Here is a 16155-nt window from a genome sequence, read left to right as displayed (position 1 = left end):
CAAATGGCCTATAAACATCTAAAAAATGTCCTATACACTTAGCCATCAGGGAAATGCAAACTGAAACTACTTTGAGATTCCATCTCACTCCTGTCAGAATGGCTATCATCAAGAAAACAAATGAGGGCTGGAGAGATGGCTTAGCAGTTAGGCGCTTGCCTGTGAAGCCTAAGGACCCCGGTTCGAGGCTCAATTCCCCAGGTTCCACGTTAGCCAGATGCACAAGGGGGCGCACGCGTCTGGAGTTCATTTGCAGTGGCTGGAGGCCCTGGCATGCCCATTCTCTCTCTCTCTCTCTCTGCCTCTTTCTCTCTCTGTTGCTCTCAAATAAATAAATAAAAATAAAAACAAAAAAAATTAAAAAAAAAAACACAAATGACAATAAATGCAGGCGAGGATGCAGAAAAAGAGGAACCTTCTACACTGTTGGTGGGAATGCAATCTGCCACAGCCACTGTGGGAATCAATGTGGAGGTTCCTGAGACAGCTGGAAATAGATTTACCATATGACCCAGCTATACCCCTCCTACACATATATCCTAAGGACTCGTCTCACTACCTTAGAGATACTTGCACTTCCATATTTATTGTGTTTCTAGTCACAATAGTTAGGAAATAGAACCAGCCTAGATGTCCCTCAATTGATGAATGGGTAATGAAGATGTGGCACATTTATACAATGGAGTTCTATTCAGTGGTAAAGAAAAATGAAATTATGAAACTTGCAGGGAAATGGATGGCTCGGGAAAGGATTATAGTAAGTGAGGTAACTCAGGTCCAGAGAGCCAAATGCCACATGTTTTCTCATACGTGGATCCTAGCTACAAATGTTTAGACTTGTATGTGAGTTGGGGTAAAAATCAGTAACAGAGGTCAGGAAGCTAGAAAGAGGCTATAAGGGAGGGAGGAGAAGGGAGGACTTAAGGAGATGGTATTGTATATATGTAACTAGATGAGCAGATTACTGGGGGTGGAAAGGCCTAAGTGAAGTCAGGGGAAGACACTGAGTAAAGGGTGGGGGGAGCGTCAATCAAAATTTAAGAGGATATAAATAAGCTGTATATAAAGCAACTTTTTTGGACAATGGCACACTCAGAAGCCATAGATTATTACTAGAAAAATTTTAGTGCCAGGGATGGGATACCTTCCAATGAGTTGTTGTTCAGGGAGGCCCCTCATGCCCCCAAAACATTACAGGCCATTGCCAAGGCTCTTGGTTTCCCACCAAGAATATATGGCTAGACCCTACTGCTGAAGCCTCCACATGCTTGGGCTGCAAGGTCATTAGAAATCAAGCTATTACAGATGACTGGGCTTCTGCGTGAGAATGAAAATACTTAGTAGCAGAGGCCAGTAAGTTGAAAAGGAGACATAAAGGGTGGAGAAAGGAAGGGAGGAGGATACTTAATAGGTTGATATCGTATATATGTAATTACAATGATTGTAATGGGGAGGTAATATGATGGAGAATGGAATTTTAAACGGGAAAGTGTGGGGGTGGGGAGGGAGGGAATTACCATGGGATATATTTTATAATCATGAAAAATGTTAATAAAAAAAAAAAAAAAAAAGAAATCAAGCTAGAGCTGAGCTGAAAACCTGCTCCCTATAGACCAGCTGACAGAAAGTTGGATAAAGTTACACTGCATGCAGCCCTATGGGGGAGAGAGAAGTCATCAGTGGAGGTAAAGACTGGCAGGTCTTAAGTTTGGCAGCCAGGCCAAATGAGCCAATGGGTGCAACAGTGGCATGTCTGTTATGGGGGAAACCAACCACTCACTTATTGGACTGGAGGCCTGCTCCATGCCTGACAATGAAAATCTATGATGGGGGAGGTCATGAGCCCTAGGGGTGTAATGCCTACATATGGCTGGCTAAATGCATATATTATGCTCACCAAACTGCCCAGTAAACACTCTCTTAATGTTCTTACTCATATATTAATGCTTTTGGGTTAGAGAAGCTTCTCTTTTTAGATAGTGGTGACCTCTGGGATGACTCAAAAGGCACCACTGTGCTGAGAAGAAGTGACAGAGGAGCATGCAGCACTGAAACATCTTTATCATACCCTCTAAGACTCAGGGTCTATTGTAGCAGAGATAGTGAAAAGAATGTAAGAGCCACAGGAAGAGTAAGACTGCTTACAAGGCAGTCTTCCAGATACAAAATGGCTGGACATCCATGACCTCACAATGCCTGATACTACGTACATAGGATCCTCATAAGAGGAGAAAAGATGATGATATCAAAATAAAAGAGAGACTAATTGAGAGGGGGTGGGGATATGATGGAAAGTGGATTTGTGAAGGGGGAGGTGGCAGAGAATTATCATGGTTTATTGACTATAATTATGGAAGTTGTCAATAAAAAAAATTAAAAAGGTAAACTGGCATATGGTGATGCATGTCTTTAATCCCAGTACTCGGGAGGCAGAGGTAGGAGGATCACTGTGAATTCAAGGCCACCCTGAGACTACACAGTGAATTCCAGGTCAGCTTGGGCTAGAGCAAGACCCTACCTTGAAAAAATAGAAGAGGGCTGGAGAGATTGGCGCAGAAGTTAAGGCACTTGCCGGCAAAGCCTAAGGACCCAGGTTCAATTCCCCAGTACCCCATAAGCCAGATGCACAAGGTGGTACATGTGTCTGGAGTTCATTTGCAGTGGCTAGAGGCCCTGCATGTCCATTCTTTCTTTCTTCTTTCTCTCTGTCTCTTAAATAAATAAATAAATAATTTCTTTATAAAACAAAACAAAACAACCCTTATTCCAGAGCTGGGAAGACAGCTCAGTCAGTACTGTGCTTGCCTTTCTAGCATGAGGACCTGAGTTCAATCCCAAGAAATGTGGTGGAGTGTGCCTGCAATCTCAGGTCTGGGATGCAGAGACAGGCAGATATCTGGAGGTCGCTGACCAACCAATCTAACTACTTGGCAAGCTCCAGACTAATGAAAGACCCTGTCTCAAAGAGACAGACATAAAGTTGGGCATGGGAGTGCACCTTTAATCCCAGCACTTGGGATGCAGAGGTAGGAGGATCACCGTAAGTTCGAGGCCACCCTGAGACTACACACTGAATTCCAAGTCAGCCTGAACTAGAATGAAATCCTACCTCGAAAAAACAAAAACAAAAACAAAAAGAGAGAGCGAGACAGAGACAGACATAGGCAGGAGTGGTGGCGCACACCATTAATCCCAGAACTTGGGAGGCAGAGGTAGGAGGACTGCTTTGAGTTTGAGATCATCCGAGACTATGTAGTGAATTCCAGGTCAGTCTGGGCTACAGCGAGATCTTACCTTGTAAAAGTAGAAAAGAGTGCTGGAGAGATTGGTTCAACAGTTAAGGCACTTGCCTACAAAGCCTAACAACCTGGGTTTGATTTCCCGGTACCCACATACAGCCAGATGCACAAAGTGGCTCATATATCTGAAGTTTGTTTGCAGTGCCTGGAAGGCCTTATGTGCCCATTCTCTCTCTGTGCCTCTCTCTGCTTGCAAATAAATAAAAAGAGAAAAAGAAGAGATAGACATACCTAAGGACTGACAGGCAAAGTTGTCTTCTAGCCTTCACAAGCACACACATGCATGCATCCACATATATAAGCATGCATATGCACCACACACATGCAAAAAGAAAAAAAAATTGCACTCCCATGTTTTTTTGGTTTTTCAAGGTAGAGTTGTGCTCTAGCCCAGGCTGACCTGGAGCTCACTCTGTAGTCCCAGGCTGGCCTTGAACTCACAGAGATCCTCCTACCCCTGCCTTTTGAGTGCTGGGATTAAAGGCGTGCGCCACCATGCCCGGCTTATTCCATTTGTCACATATGCTGTGTGTGCATTCTCCATCTCCTGACACGTACATGGGAGTCTGGGCCCTCAGCGTGCCAACCAGCAAATGGTAGGTTCTCAGTCCCTATGCTATACCATGAAGTCCTCACAGTCATTTCTAATTTGGAGTCCTTAAAGCTCAAGCAGGGAAATGGGGTCCCACAATATCCCCGTGCTCACCACACGTCTGCCTTCCTTCCGTAGCCCTCACCACTGATGACCTCAGGACTCATCCAGTAGGGTGTGCCAGTGACAGAGCGCATGCCTGTTCCTGACATGCAGATGGTCTGTAGGCGTTTGCTGGCCCCAAAATCCCCAAGCTTCACATTCCCAGCTGAGTCTCGGAGGATATTGGCTCCTACAGCATGAAAGGGCAGGGGGTATCACTTTGGATCGTCTTGCATTTTCTACTATACCCCCCAACCAGGTTGCGAAGGGCCAGGGCCACCAGTGATTTAGACATAAGCTGCACACACCAGGTAGGATAGTGAAGGGGAAGCCTTAGATATACAGTACAAGGGGATAGGCTCCATGGTTAACATTTATACTTTCTAGCATTTTCCCACAATGTTCAACCAATTTTCACAATAATCTCCAATTAAGAAAGTAATTGGGCTCTCATTTTCACAAAGATCAGAATGGTGAAGACCCTGGCCCACGAGTTACTAAATGGTAGCCTTGAATCTAAGTTGAGGACTCCAATACAGCTTGACTTCTACTCACCCTTAATGTCCCGGTGAACAATCATGTTGCTATGTAGGTAGGACATGCCCTCCAGGATCTGCCGGGTGTACTTGCGGGTCACGCTCTCCGTCAGAGCTCCATAGGCTTTCAATTGGTCTTTTACGGAGCCCTACCAGCCACAAGGAATCAAGAGAGAGTCCCCTCAGGGCCTGGCTGTGAGAGTGGACAAGGCTATTTCCATCGCCCAGGATTGTAGCAAAACACTGCTTCATCTGAATCTCATTTGCAATCTGTGGGGCATTTTTGCAGGAGCTGCCAGGCAACTTTAGTGAAGAAAATGCAACAGCTTTTACCTCAACCAAGGTAGGAATCAAGTTGAAGGTAACTGCTCTAGGTAAAGGCTGTGTTTACTGGGCATGGATTAGCCTTCAGTACCAGCCTCAAGTTAGGTTGAGCCTGGGACATTTCTCACCTCACACCCTCACTGCAGTCAGTCAAGGCCCTCTGACTCCAAGTCCTGTCATCACCTCACCTGGTTTTCTGAAGCTTGGCAGATCTGACCCAGGTCAAGGGCAACTCAGCCCTCCAGGTGTAGCCTGAGGTCAAGCCATCTTGTGAGGCTCCTGTGTGTCCCTAAGGCACATACCCCTGGCATGTACTCCATGAAGATGGTCAGAATCCTCTCGGCACGGTCCCGCAGGCAGCCATAGTACTGCACAATTCGCTCGTGCTGCAAGTTCTTCAGCAACTGGATCTCACACTCCAGAGCACTCACCTCCTGAAGAGGGGTCAACGGTCACCTGGGCACTCAGGGCCTCAGGTCATGCCCTGGTTTCTCAGGGGTCTACCTTGGGAACTTTAGCTGGAGAACTGGGCAGCCCTTAGGATGTGGCACTTCTGTGCAAGAGGAAGGCAAACAGGAAGGGGGGAGAGGAGTTGCAAAAATTTAGTTTAAGCTGACTACTGTTTTGTTTTGTTTTTTGGTTTTTCAATGTAGGGTCTCACTCTAGCTCCGGCTGGCCTGGAATTCACTCTGTAGTCTCATGGTGGTGTCAAACTCATGGCAATCCTACTACCTCTGCCTCGCAGGAGCTGGGATTAAAGGCGTGAGCTACAACACCTGGCCTGACTACTGTTTTGTCAACTCAAAGTGAGGTGTGGACCACAGGATTCCTCTTTTTTTTTTTTTTTTTTTTTTTTGGTTTTTCAAGGTAGGGTCTCCACTCTAGTTCAGGCTGACCTGGAACTTGCTATGTAGTCTCAGGGTGGTCTTGAACTCATGGCAATCCTCCTACCTCTGCATCCCGAGTGCTGGGATTAAAGGCGTGTGCCATCACGCCCAGCTAACTCCTCCTTTTAAAGGATCAAGTGAGTGACCCCACAGCTTCTTTCTGTCTGGGGAAAGGATGCTGAAGGTTTCATTTGGGGCACTGCCCATTTCATTTCAGTTTGGATCTCTGGGGGACTTTGGCATGGACTCAGTCCCTCCCTTAGGTACTTGAACTTGATACTCTTTGGACCACTGTCCCTTCACCCCATGGCTAGGGTGAGGAACAAGAAGGGAGCTTATGAAGACGCGGTGGGGAGGCAACCTGCAGCACCTCAGGCAATCAGGCTGTGCAATAAAGACACACATTTTGTTTGGAGAGAGGCAAGTGGAGGTTAAAGCATGAGGAAGGCAATACCTTGCTTGTCTCAGGACTGTCTGGGTCAAACTGCACCTGCTTGGAAGCAAGTTCACGTCCAGTGTCCACATCATAGCACAAATAGACCCTGCCGAAGGCACCCTGACCAAGGAGCTTCCCCCGGCGCCAATTGATGGGGGCACTAGGAGCTTTGGGAAAATAACAGGAAAGAGTATTAGGTCACGCACATTTTTATAGGGACCCTCCTGGTTCCTGCAGACAATCAAAGGACCTTTGCCTCCGACTCCCTTTGCGCCCAGCACCACCCTCTCAGTACAGCATTGCCACCCCACTTGGAGCAGGCCCAATGCTTGGTCAACAGGACCTCAGGCCAGAGTTCTGAGAAGCAGAAAACTGAGTTAAGTTATGGGGAAATGCCCATTTCTGCATCACTGATCAAATTCCTTTCAAAGATGTTAAGTAATATTCTTTTGGTGTCAGGACTGGTATTTAACTTTTTGTGTAGTATTTTTTGAGACATGCTCATGATGTATAGCAGAAGCTTGCCTTGTACTATGTAACTCAGACTGATCTCAAACAAGCAATCCTCCTGCCTAATTTTCCTGAGCACTGGGATTACAGGCATGCACCCCCATGCCTTGCTTGCTCCTAAGCACTTTCATATGGCAGGGACTGAGGGCATGCCCACTGGTTTCAACATGGACAGACTAGACTAGAGGCAAGAGTGGCTTGTCACACAGCAGTGGAGTCAGGCCTCCACTGCACGGCGGGCTGCCCTCCCAGTCTCACCCATCGTGAGAAAAATGGGCCAGAGAAGCCCAGTGACGCGTGACGACCCACAGTGCCACAGGAACACAGCTGAGCTCCTGTCCCTACGGCTTCTCTAAGCACACAGCAATCTCCCAGCCAGGAACACGCCTTACACTTGGTTGGCACACTCCTCTCCTGCACAGAGAGGGCATTCTCGCTGTCTGCACTCCGCAGGCGCCCACGAGGGTCCAGGTATTGAACAGCTAGACCCATGTTCTCGCCGTTTGTGCTCAAGGAGCGGCTAGACGGCACAAGGGTGAATAGGTTGCCTTGATGTCGCCGAATTCGGGGAAATGTTCTTCTGCCTGAAAGGGTGCAGGAGTCAAGTAAAACAAGTCAGAGCTCTGGCCAGAAGGCCAAATATCCAAAGCAGCTAGAAGTGATATCACCAGCTCAGATCCATCCCATCTGCCCTTCATCTGACTTATGCCAGAAAGACTACTGTCCCAGGATTGCAGGAATCAAAAGTAAAGTAGAAATTAGGGAGCAGACTGGTTCAAGGGTCCCTGCCCACAGAGAATGCACAGGAATGACCCTCACAGCCATAGCTCCAGTCTATCTGCTGCTGCTGCTGCTGCTACCGTGGCAGAGGACATTTGAGAGGAAGCACCTTGAAACATATCAGGGACTCAAAGTTCAGGCTTTCCAGTGGCAGCATCTTGATCTACCAATACCATGCACTCTATCTGTTTAACTTCTTGACTCCCCCAACTTTTATTTTGTTTGTTTTCTCAAAGGAGGGTCTTGCTCTAGCCCAAGCTGACCTGGAGTTTTAGTCTCAGGCTGACCTTGATCTCAGTGATCCCCTACCTCTGCCTCCTCAGTGTGCTGGGATAAGAAAAGTGCACCACCACACCTGGTTCTTGTTTCTTTTACCTCAAGTCTAGGACATAATTCCTCAGGAACAAAGATAAATGCAGAGCTTGGAGCACCTGGTTTCCTTTCCCACTAAGCACCCTTTTGCAGTTGCTTTTCTAAGGTAAGGTGAAGGTCTGGCCTTTCTTTAGACAGCCAGGAGGGAGCAGGGTGGAGGTATACTCACCATCATTATAGTCTTTGTGGTGCACAGACACGTGGTAGCGCCGGGGATAGGTTCCGCCTTTGACCCCTTTGTCATAGAGTTGAGTCTCCCGATCTGAGCAAGACAACAGAATTCCTAGCATTTGGATAGGTCTCTGTCAATGAGCCACTTTAACCTCCTATGTCTCGTAAGACCTTAGAGCAGCAGGTCCAGAAAGATTACCATGTAATTCTGGCTTCCCCACTCAGAGTCATCTTAGCCCCACCTAAATACACCCCACCCCTTTCCAATGCCCAACCAGGGCCTGTGGAACTTACCTGAGTATTCCTGTCTGTTGTCTGGGAAGCTCTGGGCTCGAGACATTCGTGATTTCCGGAAGGATGGGCTAGAGAAAAACAAAAAGTAACAAAACAGACATCAGTGTACTTTCTGAGTAGCCCAGAGAGCAGAAGCATAGTATCATGGTGGGCTCCCCTACCTAGTGCCTCCTACAAGTTCAAAGGTGGGAGGTAACCGTGGAAGGAAGCAGTGCTTTCTTGAGCCTGGTCTCTTGCATTCTCTTCCCTCCCTTCACTAGCCTGAGGCCCAACTCTGAGTGATAAATGTGCCTGTTGTACTAAATCCACCCTGGTTGTGCACTCCTTCGCCCCACCCAGCCTCACAGCACGTGAAGGACTGCCGGAAGAAGTCAGCTCAGGCAGTAATGATGATGACACTAGTGTACAGACTGCTGCTTTCTTAGCTACTTTACACAGTAAGCTTTTTCTCATTTAACCTCACTACTCTGTGAGACAGGAAATATAGTAAAAGTAATATAGCTGGGCATGGTGGTACACACCTTTAATCCCAGCACTTAGGAAGCCAAGGTAGGAGGACTGCTGTGAGTTGAAGGTTCAAGGTCAGTCTGAGACGAGAGTGAATTCCAGGTTAGCCTGGTCTAGAGCAAGACCCTACCTTCAACCCCCTTCCCCCCCAAAAAAGGAAACAAAGAAACATCCCTATTATTTTCATGCCCAAGGATACAACAAAGCTAAACTCAAGACAAGGCCTATGACTCCAAAGTCTATTTCTGCCTCAATACCAGACATCCTGTGTTCAGACTGATGACTACCATCCCATTTTGGAGAGGAACTAAGAAGACAAAGGACTTGAATGAAGCCACTCAAATACTTGCTGGAGCTAGGATTGGGTCTAGGCCTATTTGGCTCCAAAGCTTCTTTTTGCTAGCTCTCAAAAAGGGGGCTGGAGAGATGGCTTAGTGGTTAAGCGCTTGCCTGTGAAGCCTAAGGACCTTGGTTCAAGGCTCAATTCCCCAGGACCTACGTTTAACCAGATGCACAAGGGGACACACGCGTCTAGAGTTCATTTGTTTGCCGTGGCTGGAGGCCCGGACGCTCCCATTCTCTCCCTCTCTCTCTGCCTCTTTCTCTGTCTGTTGCTCTCAAAATAAAAAAATAAAACAAAAAGGGAGGCTGGGGAGATGGCCTAGTGGGTAAGGCACTGGCCTGCAAAGCTTAAGGACGCAGGTTCAATTCCAAGTTTGTTTGAGTGCACACTTTATCTATCTGCTTCACTTTCCCCTTAAACTTTACTTTTTATTTTTGTACTCAGTGAATACAGTCAAGTTGGTACCATTGATAGTCTCTTCCCTGTCCTCCCCCCTCTACAGGGACCCTCCTTGTTGGGGTATATGGATCGTGCATTATGAGGATATCTCAATTTCTTATTCTGTCAGAAATACTTGGGTTTATTTTTTTCTTTTGAAGATGTTATTTATCTATTTACTTATTTGCAAGGAGAGAGAGAGAGAGAGAGAGAGAGAGAGAGAGAGAGAGAGAGAGGGAGGGAAATAGGAATACCAGGGCCTCTCTTGCCACTACAAATGAATTCCAGATGAATACATGACTTAGTACATCTGGCTCTACATGGGTACTGGGGAATCAAACCTGGGTGGTCAAGCTTTGCAACCAAGTTCCTTTAATTGCTGAACCATCTCTCTAGCCCCAATACTTGTGTTTAAATGAAAGTAAACCCACAAGTGAAAATTCAGTTTTTCTTCCAAATGTCAACAATCCATTGCTTTTCAATCAAAATCACAGTAATGAGTCCAAAATGTAAGAGAGCAGCATATATTATACAGAAAGTTAAGATATAATGAATTTCTTAGGAGCCAGGTGTGGTGGCACATGCCTTTTATCTCAGCATTTGAGGGGCAGAAGTAGGAGGACCACTGTGAGTTTGAGGTCAGCCTGAAACTAGAGTGAATTTCAGGTCAGCCTGGGCTAGAGTAAGACCCTATCCTCCCAACACACACAAAAAGTACTCAGAACACAGAAAACAATAGATAAGCTGCTGTTTATAACCTATGCTTATTTTATTATCAACCAAGACATTCTCAGGGTATTTGCAAATAGTTTCCTAGAAGCATGTGATGCTTTAATCCTGGGTCTGTGGCTGGATCAGAGACACATACTAGCTAACCATACTTCTGACATCATTCCCAAGAATGCCTACTCATTAACCCCTAAGCCACTCACAGCTCCATACCTGTCTGCTGACCTGTCCAAGGATTGGCAGCTTCCTGACAAGGAATTTTCAGCACTGCTCAGGGGATCCAGCATCTGTAAGGGAAGCCACATAATAAAATCAGTCCTAACCCAAAGCCTAGCCAGGTGACCCAGGCTTTACAAACTAGTCAGAGCTAGCACATGGTCCTTTTTGTCAGAATATGCAAGTGTACTTCCTCTTCCCATGCAGTGGAAGAAAGATTTGTAGGGTACCATTCTCTCCCTTAGTATGAAAGGCAAATTTCTAAGACCCACCATCCACCCCCCCCCAAAAAAAATTCTTGGCTGGTCTTCCAAGGAGCTCTGCCAGGAGAACAAAGCAGACACTACTTCTCTTGGAATTTTCTTGGCTCAACAATATGGTTGCCTGGTACTGATGATACTGCCCTGCAGAGACTTCCAGTAAGTGTGGATGGGACTTTTTATTCTGTTTTTGGTTTTTTAAGGTAGGATCTCACTCTAGCTCAGGCTGACCTGGAATTTACTATGGAGTCTCTCAGGGTGACCTCAAACTCATGGTGAGATCCTCCTACCTCCTGAGTGCTGGGATTAAAGGCATGTACCACCACGCCTGGCTTTTTTTTTTTTTTTTGGTTTTTCGAGGTAGGGTCTCACTCTAGCCCAGGCTGACCTGGAATTCACTATGGAGTCTCAGGGTGGCCTTGAAGTTAAAGTGACGGTGATTCTCTGGATGGGATTTTTAGTGCTTCTGTTTATACTCCATAATTCATAATTTACAAAGACAAGTATTACCTCATTTCACAGATGAACACCAAGAAAGGTTAGGAAACATGCTTAAAACTAGTTGACTCACAGTTGGTACCAGAACAAAATTTCCTAGTTCCAGGCTCTGATGCAGAGGTAATAGGTATTTATGCAAATTAAAACACTTATCCGGCCTCTAGTAAAATGAAGTAACAAAGGCCTTCATAACCGCTTTTAAAATATTTATTTATTTATTTCAGAGAGAGAAAGAGAATATAAATAGGTATACCAGGGCCTCTTGCCACAGCAAACTCCAGATGTATGTGCCACTTTGTGCATCTGGCTTTACATGGGTACTGGGAAATGGAACTCAGGTCATTAGGCTCTGCAGGCAGTGTTGAAGCCCCCCAAAGTCTCTTTTTTTTTTTTTTTGAGGTAGGGTTTCACTGTAGCTCAGGCTGACCTGGAATTCACTATGTAGTCTCAGGGTGGCCTCTAACTCACAGCAATCTTCCTACCTCTGCCTCCCAAGTGCTGGGATTAAAGGTGTGTGCCTCCACACTCAACCCAAAATCTTTTAATTTTTTTGTTCATTTTTATTTATTTATTTGAGAGTGCCAGAGAGAGAGACACACGGGGGGGGGGGGGGGAGAACGGGTGCGCCAGGGCTTCCAGACACTGCAAACAAACTCCAGATGTGTGCACCCCCTTGTGCATCTGGCTAATGTGGGTCCTGGAGAATCGAGCCTCAAACCGGGGTCCTTAGGCTTCACAGGCAAGGGCTTAACTGCTAAGACATCTCTCCAGCCCCCAAATCTTTTTTTTTTTTAAGTTACAAATCTTGCTAAAAATATAAGATTTCCCGAAGCAGATGAACCAACACAGGAAAGACTTGCTTCTAATCCATTAAGTGCAAATTGGGAAGGTTGAAATAGCAAACAGAAAAGGGAAAATGGACAAGTGTAACAACACAGGTATGATAGAGGAAGGACATCAAAATCCAGAGAATTCCTAGGGAAAGTTTTAAGTACTATGGATACTCTTCTTCCTCTTTATTTATTTGAGAAAGAGAGAGGAAGGGGGGGGGGAGAGGAAATGACTGGGCATGCTAGGGCCTCCAACCATTGCAAACCAACTCCAGATGCATGTACCACCTTGGGCATCTGGCTTATGTGGCTTCTGGGGAATTGAACCTGGGTCCTTAGGCTTCACAGGCTAACACCTTAACTACTAAACCATCTCTCTAGCCCTGTTTTTTTTTTTGTTTTTTTTTGAGGTAGGGTTTGACTCTACCTAGCCCAGGCTGACCGGAAATTCACTATGTAGTCTCAGACTGGCCTCAAACTCACTGTGATCCTCCTACCTCTGCCTCCTGAATGCTGGGATTAAAGGCGTGCACCACTACACCCAACTTCTCTTTTCTTCTTCTTGCATGTGTGTGTATGCCTGTGGAAGCCAGAGTGTCCTAGTTGGGTGTCATCCTCGGCAATACTGTTCCTACTTTTTTATTTGTTATAGAACAAACATTTTCTTTTCTTTTTTTTTTAATTTTTTTTATCCATTATTTATTTATTTATTTGACAGTGACAGACACAGAGAGAAAGACAGATAGAGGGAGAGAGAGAGAATGGGCGCGCCAGGGCTTCCAGCCACTGCAAACGAACTCCAGACGCGTGCGCCCCCTTGTGCATCTGGCTAACGTGGGATCTGGGGAACCGAGCCTTGAACCGGGGTCCTTAGGCTTCAAAGGCAAGTGCTTAACCGCTAAGCCATCTCTCCAGCCCTTTCTTTTCTTTTTAAAAAAATGTACTGGATGCGGTGGCACATGACTTTAATCCCAGCACTCTACAGGCAGAAGTAGGAGGATTGCTGTGAGTTCAAGGCTAACCTGGGACTACAGAGTGAGTTCCAGATTAGCCTGGGTTAGATTAAGAACCTACTTTGAAAAAAACAAACAGCCGGGCATGTGGCACACACCTTTAATCCCAGCACCTGGGAGGCAAAAGTAGGAGGATCACAGTGAGTTCGAGACCACCCTGAGACTACAGAGTGAATTCCAGGTCATTCTGAGCTACAGTGAGACCCTACTTTCAAAAACCAAAAAACAAAACATAACAAAAACTGTATTCTCAGATTTTTTGTATATTTGCAAGCATTGGGGGGGGGGTTATGAATGAATATGCCAGGGCCTTTTAATGCTGCAAACAAATCAGATGCATGTGCCACTTTGTATATCTGGATTTGTAAATAAAAAAATTAATATATTTGTGTGTGTTTATGGGTATACCAGGGTCTCTTGCCACTATAAATGAATGCCAGATGCTTGTACCATCTTTTGCATCTGGCTTTATGTAGGTGCTAGAGAAGTGAACCCAGGCTGGCAGGCTTTGCAAAAGCAAGCACCTTTAACGACTGGCTGTCTCAACTCCTGTCTCCCACCTTTTAAAAATGTTTATTTATTTGAAAGAAAGAAAGTGAGTATAGGTGCACCATGACCTTTTGTCACTGCAAATGATCTCCAGATGCATGCACCACTTTGTGCATCTGGCTTTACTTGGGTACTAGGGAACTGAATCTAAGCCTATCAGGCTTTGTAAGCAAGTGCCTTTAATCACTGAGCCATCTCCTCAGCCCTCCCCCCCCCCACCGAACTTTAAAAAAAAATTTATTTTATTCATTTATTTATTTGACAGAGAAAGAGAGAATGGGTGCACCAGGGCCTCCAGCCACTGAAAACAAACTCTAGACACATGCGCCCCCTTGTGCATCTGGCTAATATAGGTCCTGGGGAAATCGAACCTGGGTCCTTTGGCTTTGTAGGCAAACACCTTAACCACTTAACTTTAACTACCTCCCCGTGTTATTTTGTTGTTGTTAGTTTTTTTCAGGGTAGGGTCTCATTCTAGACCCAGCTGACCTGGAACTCACTCTCTAGTGTCAGGCTGGTATTGAACTCATGGTGATCCTCCTACCGCTACTCCCAAGTGCTGGGATGAAAAGTATGCACCACCATACCCAGTTCTTTTCCCCTTTTTTTGGGACAAGGTTTTTCATCAGCCTGGAGTTCACAAATTAGGTTAGACTGGGTGGCCACTGAGCCCTAAGGATCCTTCTGTCTCTATCCCCCAGTGCTGGGATTATAGGCATATACCACCATGCCTGGCATTTTATGTGGGTACTGGGGACCAAACTCAGGTCTTCATGCTTATGACACAATCATTTTTCATCTCTCTCTCTCCCCCTCCATACCCAGGGACTGCTTCTGTAAAACATAATCCTTACTATAATGAGTATGCTACAGAAACCAAAGAAAAAAATAATGGGAGTGACATTGTGCTTGCATAATTTCTGTCAGAAAATGTAAGCTAAATAAATTAACATGAATCATGCTTTGTGCACTCTGAAAATTAGCAACTGTAACAATGTGGTTAAAGAAAAAAACAAACAGTTTCACTTTTCAAGAAAGCTCCAATGGAATGAATATTGTTTTCATTACAAACTATGTTACACTGGTTCCTGTGAAGTGTATTTATCTTGGCTGGCCTGTTAGCCTAGGAGCAACTCTCTTCAACTAATCAGGTGACTGACCATTGACGAAGGACCCCAGCAGTTACTAGTCATTATCATCCTTGGCCTTTTTTTAAAAAGCCTGATTTTTCCAGGTGTAGTGGTTCATGCCTATAATCCCAGCACTTGGGAGACTAAAGAGTGTGGATCACAAGTTACAGGTCAACATGGGCAACATAGGAAAAATCAAATCCTCCCATGACTTCTAGGACCGGACAGGCAGGTAAAGTAAAAACATCAACAGGGCTGGAGAGATGGCTTAGTGGTTAAGGCGCTTGAATACGAAGTCTAGGAACTCATGTTAGAATCTCCAGGTCCCATGTAAGCCAGACACTCAGTAATGCAAGCACACAAAGTCACACATGTGCACGAGATGGTGCATGCATTTGGAGTTTGTTTGCAGTAGCTGAAGGCCCTGGTGTGCCAATTTTCTTTCTCCCTCTCTCAAATAAAAAATATGAGTGACATGGGGGAGAGGACCATAGGGCAGGACAGAAACCAAGAGCAAATGAGTTCAAGTGCAGTCTCTGAGGTAACACACTCTAGCTGCCCCAGAACAGTGGGTGTCCAGAGTGCTGAGTCTGAGAAAAAGACAGAAAATGCCCAGGAAAGGAAGATGCAACTAAAGCCAGTCCAGGTTATTGTCCATAACATGAAATTATCTAAAAGGCAGGCACATAAAAGAAGAGTATATGGTGCTTTTCACAGCATTTAAAACTTGAGTAATGAAAGTTGATTGGAATTAGTTCTTGGTGAAGTCCTACATGATGGTGCTGACTCTTCTGTTGGACATTTTTTTTCTTTAGAAAATTTCCCTTCTTAAGCCAAATTCCAGAAACTTGCAGACCTTAATTTTTTGTAATCAAGGCAAATTCACTGAAAAAAAAGGACAGAAATAAGCCAAAGATCTCACTCTTATTAAGTTCATGATCCGAACCTACCCCCTGTATTTTTGAAATTTATTTATGAGAGAGAGAGAATGGGTGCACCAAGGCCTTCTGTCACAGGAAACTGTAGACACAGGCACTACTCTGTTACATGGGTACTAGGGAACTGAACTCAGGCTGTCAGGCTCTGCAAGCAAGTACCCTTAACTGCTGAGCCATCTCTCTAACCCCTAAACTGCCATTTTATCAAGTAAGCTACTGGTTAGAAAGATAGCCATTAAAACAGGTGAGTCATCATGGTGAACACACCATTAGGTGACCAATGAGTCCTTTTGTTATTGTTGTTTTCTCAAGGCAGGGTCTCACTGGGCATAGTGGCCACATCTTTAATTCCAGCCCTTGGAAAGCAGAGATAGGAGGATTGCTGTGAGTTCAAGTAACTA

At 45.4% G+C, this 16155-nt stretch overlaps 1 protein-coding gene across 1 annotated transcript in view; it reads right to left on the bottom strand.

The window, feature by feature from the left end:
• The window catches only part of Map3k3 (mitogen-activated protein kinase kinase kinase 3), a 100055-nt gene that overhangs the window by 4607 nt on the left and 79293 nt on the right, over positions 1-16155 (bottom strand). Inside the window, exons 8-15 of the mRNA XM_004655081.2 lie at positions 10534-10607; positions 8304-8371; positions 8008-8100; positions 7079-7270; positions 6195-6343; positions 5156-5287; positions 4549-4678; positions 4006-4183 (exon numbers count right to left, since the gene is read on the bottom strand). Coding sequence (XP_004655138.1) covers positions 4006-4183; positions 4549-4678; positions 5156-5287; positions 6195-6343; positions 7079-7270; positions 8008-8100; positions 8304-8371; positions 10534-10607 — 1016 coding nt within the window. The remainder of the gene's footprint in view (positions 1-4005; positions 4184-4548; positions 4679-5155; positions 5288-6194; positions 6344-7078; positions 7271-8007; positions 8101-8303; positions 8372-10533; positions 10608-16155) is intronic.

This window comes from Jaculus jaculus, chromosome 9 (assembly GCF_020740685.1).
Source record: "Jaculus jaculus isolate mJacJac1 chromosome 9, mJacJac1.mat.Y.cur, whole genome shotgun sequence".
In the NCBI taxonomy this organism is placed as follows: domain Eukaryota; kingdom Metazoa; phylum Chordata; class Mammalia; order Rodentia; family Dipodidae; genus Jaculus; species Jaculus jaculus.
Note: the sequence above shows the minus strand (reverse complement) of the source record. Positions and strands in the feature narration are given on the sequence as shown.